The sequence below is a fragment of the Pieris brassicae genome, chromosome 5, assembly GCF_905147105.1.
Source record: "Pieris brassicae chromosome 5, ilPieBrab1.1, whole genome shotgun sequence".
Lineage (NCBI taxonomy): Eukaryota > Metazoa > Arthropoda > Insecta > Lepidoptera > Pieridae > Pieris > Pieris brassicae.
This window is the reverse complement of record NC_059669.1, coordinates 14,948,438-14,967,767: the sequence shown is the minus strand read 5'-3', so window position 1 is coordinate 14,967,767 and position 19,330 is coordinate 14,948,438. Positions and strand designations below refer to the sequence as shown.

The 19,330-nt window shown below is 34.5% G+C and overlaps 2 protein-coding genes across 3 annotated transcripts; both read right to left on the bottom strand.

Annotated features, from left to right (window-relative positions):
• Positions 1-34: 34 nt before the first annotated feature.
• Positions 35-2,390, bottom strand: LOC123709582 (exocyst complex component 8). Its single transcript, XM_045661002.1, has one exon. It carries the CDS (start codon positions 2,288-2,290, stop codon positions 239-241), a length of 2,052 nt encoding a protein of 683 aa, XP_045516958.1. The 5' UTR covers positions 2,291-2,390; the 3' UTR covers positions 35-238.
• Positions 2,391-8,442: 6,052 nt separating this feature from the next.
• Positions 8,443-16,802, bottom strand: LOC123710125 (neurogenic locus notch homolog protein 1). 2 transcript variants are annotated; one of them, XM_045661846.1, is made up of 11 exons: positions 16,757-16,802; positions 16,090-16,153; positions 14,615-14,827; positions 14,025-14,116; positions 12,924-13,005; positions 12,013-12,104; positions 11,538-11,702; positions 10,792-11,014; positions 10,541-10,674; positions 9,350-9,497; positions 8,443-8,733 (listed from the first exon to the last, which is right to left on the bottom strand). In XM_045661846.1, the coding sequence occupies exons 2-11, from the start codon at positions 16,151-16,153 to the stop codon at positions 8,543-8,545; spliced, it is 1,404 nt and encodes a 467-aa protein (XP_045517802.1). In that variant the 5' UTR covers positions 16,757-16,802; the 3' UTR covers positions 8,443-8,542. The 2 variants fall into 2 exon arrangements, with proteins under 2 accessions (XP_045517802.1, XP_045517803.1); XM_045661847.1 differs by lacking the exon at positions 16,757-16,802 and adding an exon at positions 16,657-16,680.
• Between the last annotated feature and the right edge of the window lie 2,528 nt (positions 16,803-19,330).

Sequence of the window (19,330 nt, the reverse complement as noted above, 5' to 3'; positions counted from 1 at the left end):
TTATTTACTCAAACATAAAATTATCTTTGGGGTCAATTAAAGGAAACCATATAAACCTATAACCATATAAATGGAGGTTTATTAAAATTTCACATAATTCAACTTTCATAGAATATAAATTTTAATTTGATCAGTTTAAATAACCTTACAAAATTCTGCATGCTTAACAACTATATATTACAGGATTAAAGCTTCAGCATATAATTTTTACATACATAACAATATGTTCATTCTAATCTCATAAATATTCATTACTTGTGTACTTTGTGATGTTAGATTTTTTTGGTGGTGCAACACTGACACCATATTCCTTAGCCAAACCAAGCAATGTTTCATTATCATACCCAACTTCTTCTTTATATAGTCTAAGCATTAGCGGTATTAATACTTCTAATAAAAATGTATAATTTTTCTGTGAGTAACTTGAGTCACTTCCTGCTGATAACTCCAGTCTTGCATTAAAAATAGCAATTATACATATATCAACTACATCCATCATCTCCTCTGTTACAATTTTAATGCCAATATTCTGTACAGTCATTACTGACTGTGTGAACCATATTGTGCTGCTGGACAGATCAATCCAAGTTTCATTTATCACATATTTAGTCAAATTTATTCCCATGTCTGTCATTTGAATCAAAAATTTGTTGGTACCTGCTTTAGTATGCATATTAACAGGGGTCCACTTGTCTTCTGTCAGCTTAGTTTTCATTGAATCCACAATTTTGTCCTTATACTCTTGTAATGCTCTTTTAATTGGAGTTCGTAAATAGCTATTTAATTGAAATCTAAAATCAAGACCAAATTCACAAAATAAGGTACATTGATCTCTTAAACTCTGAACACAGTTTAATAAAGTCTCCAAAGCACATTGTGGTGTAAAAATTTGTTTGACTATTTGACTCATTAAAATCCGAAGCTGCAAACAACCCCAAACAACAAAACTGCTTATTTTATTTTTAGGAAATAACATTGTAAACTCTGTTAAGGCATCACTAAGAGAGCAAAAGAAAACATCACCCACTTGCTTTACATAACTAAGTATAGAGCCTTCTAGTTGGACTCCCTTTACATGAGCTTTAACTGTCTGACTACAAATATCTAAGAATAATTCACAGGCTTGACTGGTCATATTAAACTTATTTAGTATCTGTATAGGATATCGAGAAGACCTTAGCCCACCTCTTGGACTCCAATTTTGAGTAACATCTAATTCCTTTAAGAGAATTTCTGTCAGAGCTTTTTGTTTTTGATCAATTTTCTTTAAAATATCAGTTCTTTGTGGATGCTTTATAAAGTCTTCAGTAGTTAATGTCTTCTGTGCTGATGTCATAAGATCATAGGTTTTTTGAAAATGTCTTTCAACAATAAGTACATCTAACTCCTCTATTACATCAGCCAACCAATCTGGTAATGGGGCTATTTGTGGTGATGGTAATTCCTCAACTGAGAGACTAGGGGACGCCAACATCTCTGCTTTTACCTTCTCCTGGCTTTCTTTCTTCTTTTGATTTGATGTTTCTTTTTCTATGTGCATCTTTTTTGCTGATTCAAACTTATCCAGCCAGTCCTTTTTAATTGCTAAACTATTACACTGAAATACTCTGGTATCAGGAAATGCTAAGACTTTAAAAGCTTGTTTTACAGTGCCTAAATCTCGAACATTGACTACAGCTATGGTACTAATGGGATAACTTGTTAGGAATTTGTACCTCATAGGTCCACGACGGTTGGAAATCCAACACGTCAACATTAAGCAATCGTTGAACAAGTAGACATGCATTCTTTGCAAGGCAGTGTTTTCCTCCGCGTCAATTTCCAACAAATCACCTTCATGAAGCAAGATTCTATCAGATATATCTAACAAATTCATACAGCCTTCAACTTTTTCTGTAATTAGATTAAGCTTATTTTTACGTTCCTCCTCAGCTCTCTCAGCCTCTAAATCATGATTATCGATAGATTCTGGAGATAGAGTGTTATCGTTTCCTAAAATTGACGCTTGTGAGAGATTTGTGAGAACAGTTCTTTGGTCACTTAATAAATGTGACAGTTTATACATTTCGGCTTCTAGGTGGGATATCTCGGTGGCAGTTTCAATAAACTGCATGTAGTTTTCGTATACATTTCTCTTAAGTGCACTGGCAGTTTCTTCAGCTAAACCTTCAATTTTCACCTTTTGCTGTTGCAGCTCCTCCCCTCCTACACATGATCTGGCTAATTCTTTCACATAACGTTCTGGCACAAAATCGGGCACTGCAAAATTCTCCATATTAATGTCTCCCATGGTTTCACATAAATATTAGATATTTCGTTCAGTTTTATCCAAAAGAACTATTTCTCTCATCATTCGTTGATATCGAACGACAGGACGTAGATATGAAATAATATGAATAATAAATCCACAGACTAGCTAGATAAATTTACACATCAAAAGTGGGCTGGCCACAGCAAACAGAATAAATTCATATTAGACATAAGTAATATAGACTGTGCAATAATAAAAACATTTTTTAGTAATCTGACAAACAAAAATTAGGTCCTTACATATGAAATTGGCGTTTTGTATGGGAGGAACAAAAAGTCGAATATTTTTAAATATAATATATTTAATTAATCAAAGTATGAACCTTTGTTTTCTATGCACTTTTGCCATCTCATAGGTAGTTAATTGATCCCTTTACTAAAAAAACCAGTTGAACGGGAATCAATAAAATCTGTGAAGGCGATTTGGACTGCCCCATCAGAGTTAAATTTTTTCCCTTGCAAGAAGTTGTCCAAATTTTGAAAAAAATGGTAATCTGTTGGAGCAAGGTCCGGGGAGAACGGAGTATTCATGTATTCATGTATTTATTTGCATTCCATAACGTTACAATAGATGTTTATAAGGCTTAAAGCTAGGTACAATATTATGGACCCTGTTAGGGCACAGCAAAAGAAGGCATTACAAAACCTATATAACATACTTAATAGCAACAAAATAGCACATAAAACTTCACACTCCAGGCTAGTACCAATTACATAGAATAACATTTTTTTATTTTTATTTATTTAATTTTGAATATTTAGGGATTAATAATTATGAAATTAAGCTATATTTTTATCTTCTAGGTACTCATTAACGCTATAATAGCATTTACGTATAAGAAGTTTTTTTAGTTTGTTTGTAAATATATGTATCTTTTTTTCATTTCTTAGTGTCTCAGGTAGTTTATTATAAATTTTGATTGACATGACTAGTGGGCTTCATGCATGTATTTGTAATCGGGAAGATGGTAGGTTTAGGCGTTTTTTGTGTCGAAGTGTATATCTTGTCTGTATGTCTTCGCGTGTGGTGTAAAAGTCTTTGTGTGTATGGGCAAATTTACAGATTTCCAATATGTATAATGAGGGTAGAGTGATAATGTTTAGTTTTATGAAATGTGGTTTGGAGCTGTCTGTTTGTTCTATGTTAACTATGATCCGAATTAACTTTTTTTGAGTTGTGAATAGTGCTGGTGCGTCGGTGCTATTTCCCCACATTATTACACCGTAGTTTAGCCATGCATGCGCATAGGTGTAGTAGGTAGTTAGAGCGGTTTTCAGGTCCGTAGTCTTTTTAATTTCCCGGAAAGCATATAAAAAATTTGATAGTTTTGATTTTATTTTTTGTATGTGTGATTTCCAGTTTATGTTTGTGTCTATTGTTATACCTAGCAATGAAAATTCGTTAACTTGTTCTATTGTGTGGTTGTTAAAAGAGTCATTTAGAGAAAATTGCTTTTTTTGACGGGGGTGGAATGCTGGTGAATTTTTTGGTTTTTTCAAAATTGATTTCAAGATTGTGTGCATTCATCCAGTTTATAGTTTTTGTTAGAATATTATTGAGTGTAGAGTGAATGTTAGTGATATCATGACAGGGGGCTATAATCGAAATATCATCAGCGAATAAAACACATGGACCAGGTCCTTCTTAGGTTTTTACAAGGTCGTTTATATAAATGAGAAAAAGAAGGCACCCAATAACGCTTCCTTGTGGTATTGAGGCTTTGTTTTACTGTCAGAGCGGTAATTTTGGAGAATTTTTGTTTCATTATTATAAAATTATATTTCTACTAATTGTTTTCTGTTTTCAAGATAGGACTTGAACCATTCGTTAGTTTTTCCGCGGATACCTATCCCATAGAGTTTATTTAACAATATTTCATATTGTACCTTGTCGTAGGCTTTAGTCATGTCTAGGAGCAGACCGATTGCGTATTCTTTATTATTTGTTATATTAAGAGCTTCCTGTATGAATTTATATAATGCTAAAGTTGTTGACCTGTTTTTTCGAAAACCATTTCGACATTCATTGAATATCCCATATTTCTCGCAGAAGGCGTACACCCGATTACACGTTGTTTTCTCAAATATCTTTGATGCAGTCGGTAATAGAGCTATTGGACGATAATTATTGGGGTCTGTTTTGTCGTTTTTCTTATGTAAGGGCTTCACTATTTTGAGTTGATCAGGAAAAACACCTTCCTCGAAGGAATGATTTATCAATTTGTAGAATAGTAGAGTGAGTTCGTCTACACATTTCTTAAGTAATTTTGGTGGGAGTTCGTCAATACCGAGGCTATTTTTTTTTTTAATTTTTTATTAAAATATTTATTTCATAAGGGTCTACAGGTCTGAGAAACATTGTGTTTTCGGAAGGAGAAAGTACGAGATTACATTTTGGTCTACTTTGGTGAAAGTTAGTGAATATTAAGTCTAAGCATGTTGATGTGGTTTGAGTATATTTAAATTCTAACATTAAATCTAGGAATTGACTAGTTTTTATATTGGTATCTAATATGTTTATGTTGAGATCTCCGCCTATAATTACATTACATTTGGAATACTTAGTGTTTATATAATTCAAGATAATATTTAATTGACTATGAAATATAATTTCTTCTCTCTTATTCCAATAAATCGTTAATAATAATATATTTTCTTTAGGTAATTCTATTGCACATAATTCTATATAATCTATGGACATATTGGTAATATCGTTTCTTACAATATACTCGAAATGGTCTTGGAGTAGGATGCAGACGCCACCACCTCCGCGCGTACTTCTACAGTATGACGCTGCGATGTTATATCCGCTGAATTGAATCATACTGAGTTTTTCCGTTGTTAACCATGTCTTTGATATACATATTGCGTTGAAAATAGGGGTTTGTTCAATGAATGCTTCTAAAATGTGTTGTTTATTGTTAATACTTTGAATGTTCTGGAACAAAACTTTAAATTGTTGGCCTTTGTTTGCGAAGGGAATGGTTGTCAGTAGACATGTAGTGTGATGTTTTATTTGGTTGGTACATGCTGTTTACTATATTTTGCGAAATGTTGAAGATGTCCTCTTTATCATTATTATTGTTCTGTTTGTTTTCTCTATTATTTATAACTTTCCCTTCCCCGATATATAATTGATTATTCAGGATCACTGCATGTAAGCCTTTCTTCCTAGCCTTCATCATTTTTTCTCGCAATTGTTGTCTTTCTTTTCGTGCATTTTCATCTAAATATTCAGATAGAGATATTCTTGTTTCTTGGAAGTAATGGCTGTTTCTTAATATATATTTTACCATTCTTTTACTTATAAGTTCTATAACAAGTGGTCGTGTCCTCGCAGTGTTTTTGCCTACTCTGTACGTGTTTTCTATATAGCCCGTTAAGTCTACTTGTAAGATATCATGAAACATGGCAATTAGCCTGTCGTGGAGGTTCTGGTTCTTTTGAGTATTCAGCAAAGCCGTAGATGACAATTTTCTTTAAATTACTTTCCATGCATTGGATTACGGGGGCAGCGGAAGTATTATGTTTTAAATCCGATATTTCTTGTTTTAGTTTTTCATTTTCTCTTCACAAGTTTTCTATTTTTGTGTTGACTTTTTCTAGTTCCTGTTTTCTTTGATCGTTTTGTTTAGATAGATAATTTGTTTTTAGTTCAAAATCTTCTGTTAGCTTTGAAATAGCATTCTTTATTTCTATTTGAATTGTACTCCGCAAATCAGATAATATAGATTCGTTATTTTCTTTCAGACGTATCATTATCATTTCGCTTAAACTTTGCAGTGTTAGTTCGGTTTGCATATGGTTATCGGCATTTTTTCAGAAGTTTGGAGTGTGTCGCCTAATAGACTGAGGTCTTCAAAACATGTATCATAATTATTGGACTGTGTGTTTGGTTTTCTTATTGTGATGTTGTTTTCTTCGCAAGGTGTAGTCACTTGTTGTGTTATTATACTCTGTGATCGTATAGGGGTATCGGTGTTACTAAATTTAGGCATTACACAACGGCAATCTTGGCATTTCCATGATGTTTTCTGGTCCAAGTTCATAGTGGTTTTAAAAAGTTCTCGGAGAATATTTGCACATTCTAAATCATATCCGTAACTACATAGCATACAAATAAGATGTTCATTGGTAGGAAGTTCTTGTGTACATCCAGCGCATTTTGGTCAATTTTATTTCACTGTCCTTAGTTTGTTAACTCTGATAATAGATGGCGCTGTTTCGTGTTTTATTACGAGTGATGCGGGTTATTTTATAGTTTTTAAGAAGGTAATTTTGATTAAGTATGTATTAGGAATTTTGTTTTATCACTATCGTATCGTAATTAGTCCAACACATATAGTTTGATTAACTTTCCGTTTCTTTCAACTTCATTTAGAATTGCACTGATAATTTTTTAAAATTTGAATTTTGTTCGTTGAAACTTTTATCACTATTTTCTTCCAGAATGTTTTATATAAAGTCTGTACTCCAACTTGTATCACTGCAGGTTACAGTTTGACACAGTTTTAGTAACTTTTTAGAACTATTTTCTCACTTTGACTATTTTTAAAAACTTTTTTAACGCGGAGCCGATGTTGTTTGCTGGTACTCCAATTAGCTTTATCACATCTATATTCAATTGGTATGTCTTAGACATTCCAATTGAAGCTCTTCTAATTTGGTAGCCGTCTTATCGTAAAGAATCCATTTTTCATCACAGGTAATGATTCGGTTTAGAATACCTTCATTATTGTGCCAGTTCAGTAATGTAATGCAGCAGTCGACGCGCGTTTGCCGGTTTGCTTCAGTCAATTCGTGAGGTACCCACCATTCAAGCTTTTTAATCTTCCCAATTTGCTTCAAGTGAATTAAAACTGTTTTATCACTAACACCGCAGCCTGCAGCTAACTCGGACGTGGTTTGCGATGGATCCGCTTCCACAATAGCCTTCAATACTTCATTATCAACTTGGGTCTCAGGCCGTCCACGGGGCTTGTGTTCTGCAGGTCGAAATTTCCAGAACGAAAACGTTGGAACCAAAAACGAACTGTGTTTTCTTTTGCAACATGACCGGCATACACATCATTCACCCTTCGAGTCGTTTCCGCAGCACTAGTACCACGGCGGAACTCGTACTCGTTAATAATGCGATACTCTAAGTTTTCCATTTTGTAAAATGAGTGACGCAAACAGAAAAAATCAGAAGAAAAACCAAATGAATGACGGTCATCGAAGCACAAATACATGAGTAAATAGCTGAACAAATTTGAATTTGGAATTACCTTACCAAAGAGGAGAATATGATGATTAAAGTGGCCAGTACGAAATATGCCAATTTCATATGTAAGGACCTAATATTTAAGCATGCTTAAGGCGGTTACAGATTAGCGTATTTTTCTGCGTTTATACGGTCTTTTCAGCAAACGCGCTTCAAAAAACCGGACGCGCGCAAACTGGCATATTTCGGCGTGTTCGTTCGAAACTTTAATGACGTCGTGTTAGTATCAACATGCATTCTGATGAAGAAGCTATTCGCTATCGCTTATTCGAGCTTAGAAGCGCGTCAACGCTCGTGCGAGTCGAATGTGTGCCAAAGGCCTTCACATGCCTACATGTGCTCCCAAAGACGAGCTTATAAATAATTGGTTGCTTGGCTTTGACTTTAACAGGACCTAACAAAAACTAAGAAAAATATTTTGAGGTCATCCAAAGACGATGGCCATGAATTATATGATACAAAATCTCAAATGTTTTAAAATTTAAAATTTATTTATTTATATAGCTACCTCAATCGGTATTTGAAGTAGCCTGACTTAACTACAACTTTTTGATTGTTTGCTCTGGGAAGAGTGTAATAATGGGCAGGGGTCCTATCTACTCTAAACAAGTTTTAGACATTTCTTGTTGAAGTTGAGTTCTTGGTGAAATTTTATTAATGTTTTCAAATTTATAATCCAATCTTTTTATAATTTCGTTCGTTCGTTCGTGTCTTACTACCCATACGTGTCTTACATAATAATATTAATATGCAAGTCGTCGTCAAGGAAGAGGTTAGCCAAGGTTGAGACGCGCACTGTTATAACAATTGAATCTAACAAAGACAAAAAATAAAAATATCCACATTCATAATGATATAATAAAAGAAAGTTCTAATAAAATTCATTTATTTGATCCTGCATTAAAGAGAAGTCGATCTATAATACACCATCAAAAGGATTATTCAATTAAAAGGCAGTTAATGGCAAGATTAGTTTTGTTTCTCGGTTTTCAGATTTTCTGGGGATGTTTCGAGTTTCGCTTCAGTTGAGTCAACAGCTAGCGTTGGCACTTGAGGCAACTCTTCGGTGAAGTTTCCATTACGTTTGTATCTGTAGTAACGGGTTGACACGGCTTCGGAGTGACTTTGGTAACAGTTCACTAGGGCATCGCCGTGATGATCTGTTGATGATGTAAGGATAGTGTATTTATTTTTGTGAATTAATAAATAAAACAAATATAATTAATAAAATATTTCCTGAAATATTGGTCACTTTACATTATAGCTAATTATTAGTGATTAAATTACGTTAGGATGGGGATGAACATAGCGGTTGCAGAAAAGTTGCGACAACTAGCACAGGATAAGACACGCTTCACGAGACTGACGGCTAACCTCCTCGGTAATGGAGAGGAGAAGGATTCACGAAATAGTTACAAAAACGAATAGTTACGCTATTACATACATTAGATTATGGTAAATATCACCATCCATGATAGCGAGTATATTATTTGGTTGTCGCTGGTATAGACCAGAAATGTGTGATAAATTTATTGCGTTTTTTTTTAAATTACTACTAAGCATTTGATCTTGTTTTTTTTATAATAATCACGTCATCATTATGTCCGTGTTCCGTTTCAAGTCCAATTTTACGATTGAATAAAGATTTAAATATAAAACCAGTCTATTAATAATTTATATCTATAACAATCTGAAATAAATTATTTATTCTTTATCATAGCTTAACGCGTGTACCGAATAATTATATTAGTTTTTTGTCGATTATAACCAACTCACCTCCAGGACAGGTACAGACAGCAATGTGACGTCTGGCCATACAAACGGCGCCAGATCCGCACTGCGTATTGCCAAGGCACGGGTCGACACACTCGTAGCCCACACACGCCAAGTGGTCGGCACATTGCGAGTCTAACTCGCATTCACCCTGAAAACAAAATCATTACATCGATCTGCCACTGCATACCTAAGTGACGTAGTAGGCGTGAGTAAGAAACCCAGTTGATGCTCAGAATTTCAATTTGTAACTGAATCCTACATTTGACTTTGAGGCGTACACGCTTCTTAACTAGCCAATATCTATAAACAAAAGGTAAAAAGTCTTCACAATTGCTGACTCTCTGTGAGTCAATACAAAAAATAAGTGTTTTTGACGGCTGACTCTGGTCACAATACCCGCATGGGAAATAGAAATTTGTTTGAAATTATTCATTAAAAATAATCGCTATACTCGGCGCTACAAAGTCGCTATGACCATATGAATTTCGTACTTGAGTAAGTCAATTAAAAGAATTTAGATTTAACGTCGCCATATCTAAATGATCGCTACAACCGGGGTAGTAAATATAGTAAATGAAATTCACTGTACAAATAAAGTTAATCGAAACTTCTAGGTAATATGTTTTAGGCTCTGGCTTATATGAGAACAGTATATATAAAAGAGCCTCCAAAAATATATTTAACTATATTGTCATTTAAGAATTATTTCATAGAGTAAAGCAACCCGGGATCATTTTGATGACAGATACATATATTTAAGTACAATTGTCATAGATTTAACAATATTTAAATAACCATTTTGGATTTTTCTTAGTGACTGTAACTTTTACAATTATATATTTTTAACTCAGTTACGAATTCAAGCAAAAAACCTATTGAAACATTTATAATTTTAATAACTCGCTAAAATGGGTTTCTATGCACGATGGTGTCGCACCAGTCGTAAGCTTGTAAACACGTAAACGTTTTTATTGCGTTAATTGTCATGCAGACATTTTTTAAAATTGATTCGACTAATCTGTGACCGTTTAAAAATCAATTGTTTTATAATTTTTTAATAAATCTACACGTTATTTTACTCTATAATGCTTTTATAAGCTATGTTTTCTACAGATAACTCTCAATAACACTTATTTTTTATACTGTCAAGTACACACTGGTAGTGTGTGTTTTTTAAAATATAATATTTACCTTTTCACAAGAGACAAGCGCGTTTCCACGGTATCCTGTAGGGCAAGTACACACGGGCCGTTCAGCACCTGTACGATCGTGGCCTGGTGTACATTTGGCGTTTGCTCCGCAAGGATTGGGCTCGCAAAGATCACCTAGAAGTACCGTAGGTTTTACTATAGAATGACTATTAATCTAATCTTACTAGTCTTTTATAAATCTCTTTAACAATGTTTTCTGCATTACCAAAAAATATTTATATAGTTACTTACGTGCTTCGAAGGGCCTGCAGAATGTGAAGGGATCTCCGGTCATAGTCTTAGGGCATGAACACACGGGCGTCAAACCGCGTAAGTTACAATCTGCGTTTACACCACAAGCGTTCGTGCACGGGTTGACGCATGCGTTATAAACACAGGCTGGTTTGTAACTGGGACATTCGCTGTCTGATGTACATTCCGCTGAGCAGATTCTGTACGGGTCACCGTGGTAGCCCTGGAATTATTTATTTAACAACACTTCATTGCATATAATAGTACATATAAAATCAGGTAATTTAAATGGTTAGGGAGGCAAAGGGCGACCTTTTCGCTGACAAATGATCTCTTCCAGGCATAGGCTTCTAGAAATAGGAATTAGTAAAAGGAATGTGCAAGAACTGCCTAATTAAATTAACATAAAAAAATGCATATAGTGACCATATTTCAAGGAGTTGTTTTTTAACATAAGTATTATTTTTTTATTTAATAAAGAAAGGTATGTTTATAACGAATTCATTTCAATTAATTCATTACATTGATACATTATTACTAAGAAATTTATTATATATTAATTTATAAATATCCAGCGGTGTAAACGGGGGTAGGTCTTTTATATTACACTAGTAAAAAAAAGTAATGATAAGAAAAATCATATGTAAACATATTTAATTGTTGATTTACTGAAACTTCGTACTTGTTCGTGGTTAAAGGCAGTTGTTTAACTTGTCTTTCAAACATTAAGAAACAGATAAACTCACTCTAGGACACTTGCAGATAGCGCGATGGGCGGAAACAGTCTCACAGTCGGCGTTGACTCCACAATCGCTGCATGGGCTGACACATTTGAAGTTGCGACACGATTGTTGCGCGTTACAGTCGCTGTCCGAGTCGCACTCGTGGCGACAGCCTGTTAAGGGGCTACCCTGTATGTGGTTTTTTATTAGTAAAAAGGTCGTATTAAGATATTTTAAGTCGGTTAAACACATTAACTTATTATTAAATAAAAAAAATATTAAGTTTTATGTTGGCGCCTCGTTGATAGCACACACGAACCAAACTTTTAAAATAAGTTTTAGGTTAAATATTATATATAACGAATTTACAACTAGTGATAAATGAACGACTCTGAGTGGGGCTTTTATATACTGTTATAGTATCTTATACAACTTCGAACCTTGCGACTAAAAGCTAACTAAATATTAAAGTTAAAATTTAATTTAAGACGTTACGTACAAGGTATCCAGGAAGGCAGGTACAAATGGCCTGGTTATTGGCGACGTGGCATTTGGTGTTGGAACCGCACGGAGATGGGTGGCAGGCCTCCTCTGAAAATTTTAATTACGGTAAAAATCAGTAGAGCTGCCTTTGACAGATTAACAGCCTAGCCTTTTAACTAAACGACGCCATTTAACTAACGGCCTGAAAGATATTCAGCCGTAGCGTTTGTTACAACATTTAATAAACTGGATGACTAATGCTTAGGCCATTCGTACGATACAGTCATTATTTGGCATAAATAAAAAAGATGAAACATGACGTTAAAAATATTTCTTTTAAGATTAAATTGCTTAAGTCAAATTCACATTATTTTCATGAAACTTTGGAAAATACCATCAAAGTTTTTTGCCGACGCCATATTTACAGTTTGAAGAGTTTCGAATTTGAGAGTGGCAGAAAGTGTAATTCAATTTAAACTAACAGTCAACAGGCTAGGTAAGTAATGAAACGTCATCGATCCAAGTAATTTGCCTAACTGTTTTATCTAATGGCTGGATATCATTCAGGCTGCTAGTTAAACGGCGCCGTTTAGTTAAGTGGCTGTTACTTGAACGGCTAAATAAGCTATTTGGCTGCGACATGTACTTGGTAATGGAGTCGTAAAGGTCATTATTATTACAAAAGCTAAATTATCAATCTCTGGCTGACCTGATGTTAAGTGACCCGACCATTGGCTCGCAAGTGCGTTGTCGGCCTGTCTGATTTTGATTGTCATTAACCTTAAATGGTAGCCAGAAGTATATATGTTATTAAAACATTTTTCACGATGTTTTCCTCCACTGTATAAAACATTCGAACATACAACCGCGGTTATGTATTACGCGCTCCTACACTATGTAATTAGGTATTATATAATAGGTTAATACCGGGATCAGCGATTCTGCAGGCTGTAAAGGGGTTTCCAGTGTAAGCAGGGGGACAGGAGCATACCGGCACGTGTTGACGAACCTATGAAAAGAAAACACTTTAAAAATACCTTAAAAACTATTTGGATTAAGTATTTTCATTTACTTTGACGACTAAAGTATTAGAAAAAATTACCGGTTCATTTAGGGTTTTGTCGTTTTTTAAGATGTTTAAAAGCCTTGCGCGTTCAATATAGTCACGTCTTTATGATGCTCTGTTGTGACTGCTATGCTTTTGCAGTATCTCGGGTATGCTTGCCAAGGATTATACTGATGATTTCTGGGCGATCCGTGGGCAAAGAACGCCATCAGTTTTACGTAGATGGCGAAGCAGTAGGAACAGTATCCTCAATATATTGGTTTGGTATTGTGCGTACATATCCTCAGTACAATGTATTACTGTACTTACTCGCAATTTGTTTATGCGTATAGATACCGGCTCACTGAGAGGGGGGGCTGCGGGCGGTGGGAGAGTGACGTGTCGATCGCGTGATTGGTAAATTTGTGTCCCGTTTGACGTTTGTGTCCGGCGCTGTGTACGATGCGCAAACTTTCCACCACTCCCTTGTTTAATGCTCAAGAAGTTTGCCGGTATCTGTACGCTTGTTGGCTCTGGGAGATAAGTTAACGCGTAGACTATTTATTTATTTAATTTTTATGGATATTATTATTTATTTAATTAATGATAGTACTAAAATTAGTCTTTAATTTGTACTAACTAAAATTGATTTGTGTTAACTAATTAGAATAAATTATTATTAATCTTATAAGCATCAAAATCATACTCGGACTTAAATAATATGTTCGCTATATTACTCACTCGTCTCTATCTGTCAAACTGTGGTGACTCTATGATAGAAAAAGACAGCTAATACTATATAACTTTAGCTTTTCGTTAAAACAGTGTAATTGGAGAGATTTACTTTTAATTAATATTCAACAAAGTATTCAATGTTTCTTATTCTATAAAAAAACACCCATTTACTGTATATTTAATAAATGAGGCATTTAAGGTACTTAAGTGGTAAGTAAGTATATTACTTACGTAAGTATAAAGCTTACCTCGCAGTTAGCATGAGTACCGCACGCCCCCTCGCAAGGATTAATACAGTGTTGGTTGACACACGATTGGTGACCGCGACATTCACTATTGTCTGTAAATCATGATTAAGTTTCGGCGTTGTTTAATATTATATTACAATACAATATAATATTGCACCACAGAGTATATATGCAACATCTCAACAGTCAATAGCTTTCGGTCCAGTCAGTGTCCAACTGGCCGAGGATTTTCCATTTCAGTTGGAGTCACTTTCCTTCTTCCAGAAATCCACGACTAATATAAGGTACTCGAATTGTCGAGTTACAAAAAATGAAATTTATTACATGTATTCAATATATATAAATTCCTGTATGTGTTATCGATATACGTATAATCAGCGAATTATTCATAACATACCGACCAGAATCACTATGTTGCACAGATCCCCATTAACAAAGACCTTGCTGTCTTCGACACTATCGACATATTTGTATGTTCTCAGAGTAAGTTAACAATAGCGATATTGTGATCTTATGTATTTAATATTATAGATTTTTTACATTTGTACAGTAATGATAATGTATGTATTTTTATGAATAAATAAACTTACCAACGCACTCAATCTTGACACACTGTGACAGTGGGTCCCCCGAGTAGCCTGGGAGGCAAGCGCACACAGGCCGCACGCTTCCGTGCGTGCAATGTGCACCCACGCCGCATGTGTTTGGTCCGCAACGTACTAAGTCGTCTGATATGGACCTGCCATGTTCATATAGATTGCGGCCAGTATAGCCCCGAGGGTAGTAGTTGGAGTACCGTTGTGCTGTAATACAATTAGAAATATAGTTCAGCTGACGCCGCTTAGGGTGGATTTATATTTGTCTGTCGTGTCGTGATGCATCAGAAAAATATCTCTAGGTTAACAGTTAACACAGTATGGGAAAGTTGCATATTGTTTTGTTACAGTAGTGACGCTAGTATAACCCTTCTATAATGAGAGAAATTCCAATCCTTTTGAGGGTGCGGTAACAAAGCCGATGTAAAATTATATAACGCGGATCTTAACGGATTATTTAAAGTTTTTAAATTACGTACTTTATCGATATGGACGTTTGTTTCCTAATTTCCGCATTTTATTATACATATTTTACATAATCCTAGGCTTAAGATAGATTTAGTCAATCCTTGTAAAATGCCTTATCTTAAATTTTTAATCAACGCCTTAAAAACAATGAATCATATAAAAATCTTATAGTTCGTATTTACATAATCAGAATACATCATCGGTTTACAAAACAGGCTTGGACCTTGCAGACCATATATGACTCGCCCACATAGGACTTTTTGTCCTTCTGAAGTAAAAAACTCAAGTTGTTGTTTATTGTGCGTCAATATTTTAAGAGATTGTTAATGTTAATTTAATAGAATGCCTAATGTTTTTATAAAATCATATGTCGTAGTGTTATAGTGTGTAGACGCAATGACTAAAACTTGAAAAAAATTAGATAATTAACAATGTTCAGTCATAGAATTTATCTTTTTTTCATAACGAATACACGCTATTTTATTTAAATTAAAATGATTTTATGAAATATCCCTTTCAGTAAATTACGTAATACTTAAATTACTTATTAGTCTTAAGTCAGGCAAGATCGTAATGTTCAAATACTGTCTCATTAAAGAGGCGATAAAAACCTTACTTTTAATTTTTGTTTAACAAACATCTTAGATTAAATTCGTCAACCACAATGTATTATTAAATTCTATGAAAAACATGTTTTGTGTTAAACATGTGTTTGTTGACTTATCGCATAACCACGCGGAATCGGCCTACGTGAATGTATAATTAATAGCAAATTCTAGGCGTTTATTTTATTATTAGAATGCCATCAGAAAAAGCAAAGATTATTATTGTACTTTAATGGCTTCTTATCTTACCTAAAGGTAAGAAACGAGAGTAGCCCGAAACTCCGTACGTCACAATGAAATTTTGACATACTAGACTCACGTCTATGTCAAAAATTTATTAGGTTGGTAAGGAAATATACTATGCTGTGTAAAAAACGCATACTATAATCTACTTACCTTCAACTCCCCAAGCGAAGGCACAAAGCACCAAAGGTGCTATAAATAAACCTTTTCTTATCATCTGAAAAAAACACAGACGAGGAAAAATATCATAAAATAGTTCTGCATTAAATTTCCCTAAATCCACATAAATTTTTAAAAATAAGACTGCCTTATATTCAGATTATTAATGTTCACATATAAAACATAATAATAAATAAATATTAACTTGTAATTCACTTAATTAATTCAAAAACTAATTAACTTCTGATACTTATATTACTTAATCTAGTGTGTATTGTAATATAGGGTTTGTAAAATTTCATCTTTAGGTCAAGGGTAACGGTTAATTGATCGGTCAAGTGATTGCACCGAGTTATCATATACTTATTTTATAAAATTGGCAAACCATTATTTGTACTATATATAATGTACTACAATTTTAGTATCTGCCATTGTATTAAAATTAAATAAACATTATGTTCACTAGATTATAATTAATTTTAGAATTTAATTTCATAAAATATTAAAGAATAAGTACATATATATATACTACCGTAATAACTACTGTATAAATTTAATTACATTCAAACTTCATCAAAATAATTGTAAAATGTCACTTCACTTATCTGATACCAAATTTTAAATATTTTTTTTATCTTATAAAATATCACTGATCACTTACATCTGAAAGTCCGTGTCGCAATGAAGGAAAACACAACGCGATTCAACATATGTCTCCTATCCTTATACTTAAAAGCGCCCACGCAAAAAAATCGCATCACCACTTCCCGCCAAAATTTGACATAATATTTTATTTATTGGAATCATTTGAATTTTGATCTATATCCATGAATAATTTTGGACACGGATCTTACGAATGTTGATTTTTAATTTATTCTAATAGAAGTTTACGATTATTTGCTAGGTAATTTGTTCTTAAAAATCTAAATAAGGTGTGAAAAGAAGCAAATGAGCGTCAAACTAAATTATGATGTAATTTTTTAAAACTGCTTTAGTTAGGTTTTTCCGTTCTCACTCATCAGATAATTATTATTATTCGTCGAAAAAGACGACGCATTTCTCTACGTTCTGGGCGTATATTTTTTGTTTCAATAGTTAGCCTTTTTTTTATTATTGGGAAATCAATTTTGGGATCCTCGCGCCGGGGCAACGATTTAAAACTGACGCGGGGAGGGTGGGGTTCAGTCCGTATGGTGCAATGGACTCCTACCCACTAAAACCCAAGCCCAGACCAGCCCCATCTGTTTGCTATGGACGGGAGGCGCGGTAACAGTTTCCCTTAATCCGTGTCTCCATCATAAGCGTCTGCTGTGCGAGTCCAACTTCTGAGTTGCCCAATACAGTGCGAAGGTCACAGTGGAGTATGTGCGAAATCACGTCGTCGTCTTCCAGGCCTTTTTTGCGTTCAGGGTCGGCGGCAGTTACACTCCTGAACCCTCTCCGCATTCTCTTTAAGAGTTACGACGGCCTCACAGAACGCTTTGAAAGTGTTCCCCGGGTCGTCACTGTCAGCCTCCACTATGACTGGAAGCGACAGATCCAATCCGAAGGTGGTTAGTAAGTTACGTTCAGAGCTTCACGCCGGACAAACCTCTAAAGTGTGTTGCACCGTGTCGTTCGCGTAACCACCAACCACATTTGTGACAAATGGGGATTGCCTCCCTCCTGGCGACCCTGTGGGCTGTGAAGGTATCCACCGATACATCCATAGCCTGTAAGGACCTGAACGAGTCGGTAAGAAAATGGCCCCCCATCTTCTATTTACCCACAAGTTGAGCACTGGACGTATAGACATAATTGTCGTGCCCCGCGATCTTATAACTCATCCATTTACTTCTGAAGGACGATCACTTCTGCTTCTCCTCTCCACCTGTTTATTTGTTTAGGAAGGGGTCATAACCCCTACTCCTTCTATTTTCCCTATGCCAATTTATTGATTGGCTAGGGCACCCGCTTCGAGGTGCCAGAGGGCAGTACCTGCAATAACACACGCTGCCTCGCAAGAGATGGTGCGGTACGCCCTAGTTCAATAGTTAGCCTAACCTAACCTTACTAAGTACCTACTTATCGTATGATTGTTAATTCGTAGGTAATTATGCTATTGGCTTAAAACAATTTAAATTATTTGCGTGTATTGTTACATATATTATTTAATTAATGAATAAGTTAGGATATAATAATAATAGACGTAATAGTGGCTCTAGCATTGGATTGTGCTCTTATTAGAAATAATAACAGCACAATCCAATGCTCAAAAAAAAACATTCAAAACATTAATCTCTACCAAAATGGGAAAGCTATTTAATTGGAAGACGTTCTAAATCAATCGCAGGATACTGATCTAAATATCAAAATTTACATACTATTAAGGAGCTTAGGATATAGTTATCAGGTATAAACTGATTCATACATCCCACGAAATGATTACGTAAGCTATTTTATCATTAACTAGCCTTGTTTTTATTGCTCTTTTGGTATCATCTAGGCTTTTTTTACATTACTTGCCTGTAGGCCAGGCTTACAAGCTTATAGTCTAGTTGCAATAATTTGAAATTAAAATTTATTTTAGAGATAATAAAAGATTCAGCCTTCTAGAAATTGTAAAAGAAATGAAATTCTTTTCAAGGTCGATCCAGTCGCTAAATTTTGCCACAAGGCTGTGCTCTATCCCTGAACCTGTTTCTTCTGCATATCAATGATATGCTGCACTGAGTAATGAGCAATATTCATTACTAATCAATTCCTAAAAGGCCGGCCTTTGTGAGGCTTCTGGCAGTGTAAGTGTTCAAGTGATACAGATGAGATTAAAATCAGATGAGCCTCCTGTACTATAGTGGGATATATATTTATTTTAATATCCTTGAAATCTCTATATATCTCCTATCCTCTTATTTACTATCAATATTGATATATGTATATCTACTTGTTATAAATTATACAAATCTATATAATAAACCAGAAATGGTATTTTTCTATTCATAGTAATCCTACAAAAACAATTAAATTGCATTAATTGGTAGTTTACGAAGAAGGCAATAATCGTTTAAACAGTCATTATTAAAGATGCTCCGCCCACATGTTATATGCTTGTTTATCTATTGATTTCTGTTTGGATAATATTTATTAAAACACCTAAAAACATCACATCACATCACAGGTTTTTGAACGAAGTTTAATCAATCATGACTTGCTACAGCCAATGGAAAGTTAGATAGTAGTAAACAGCTGATTTGGT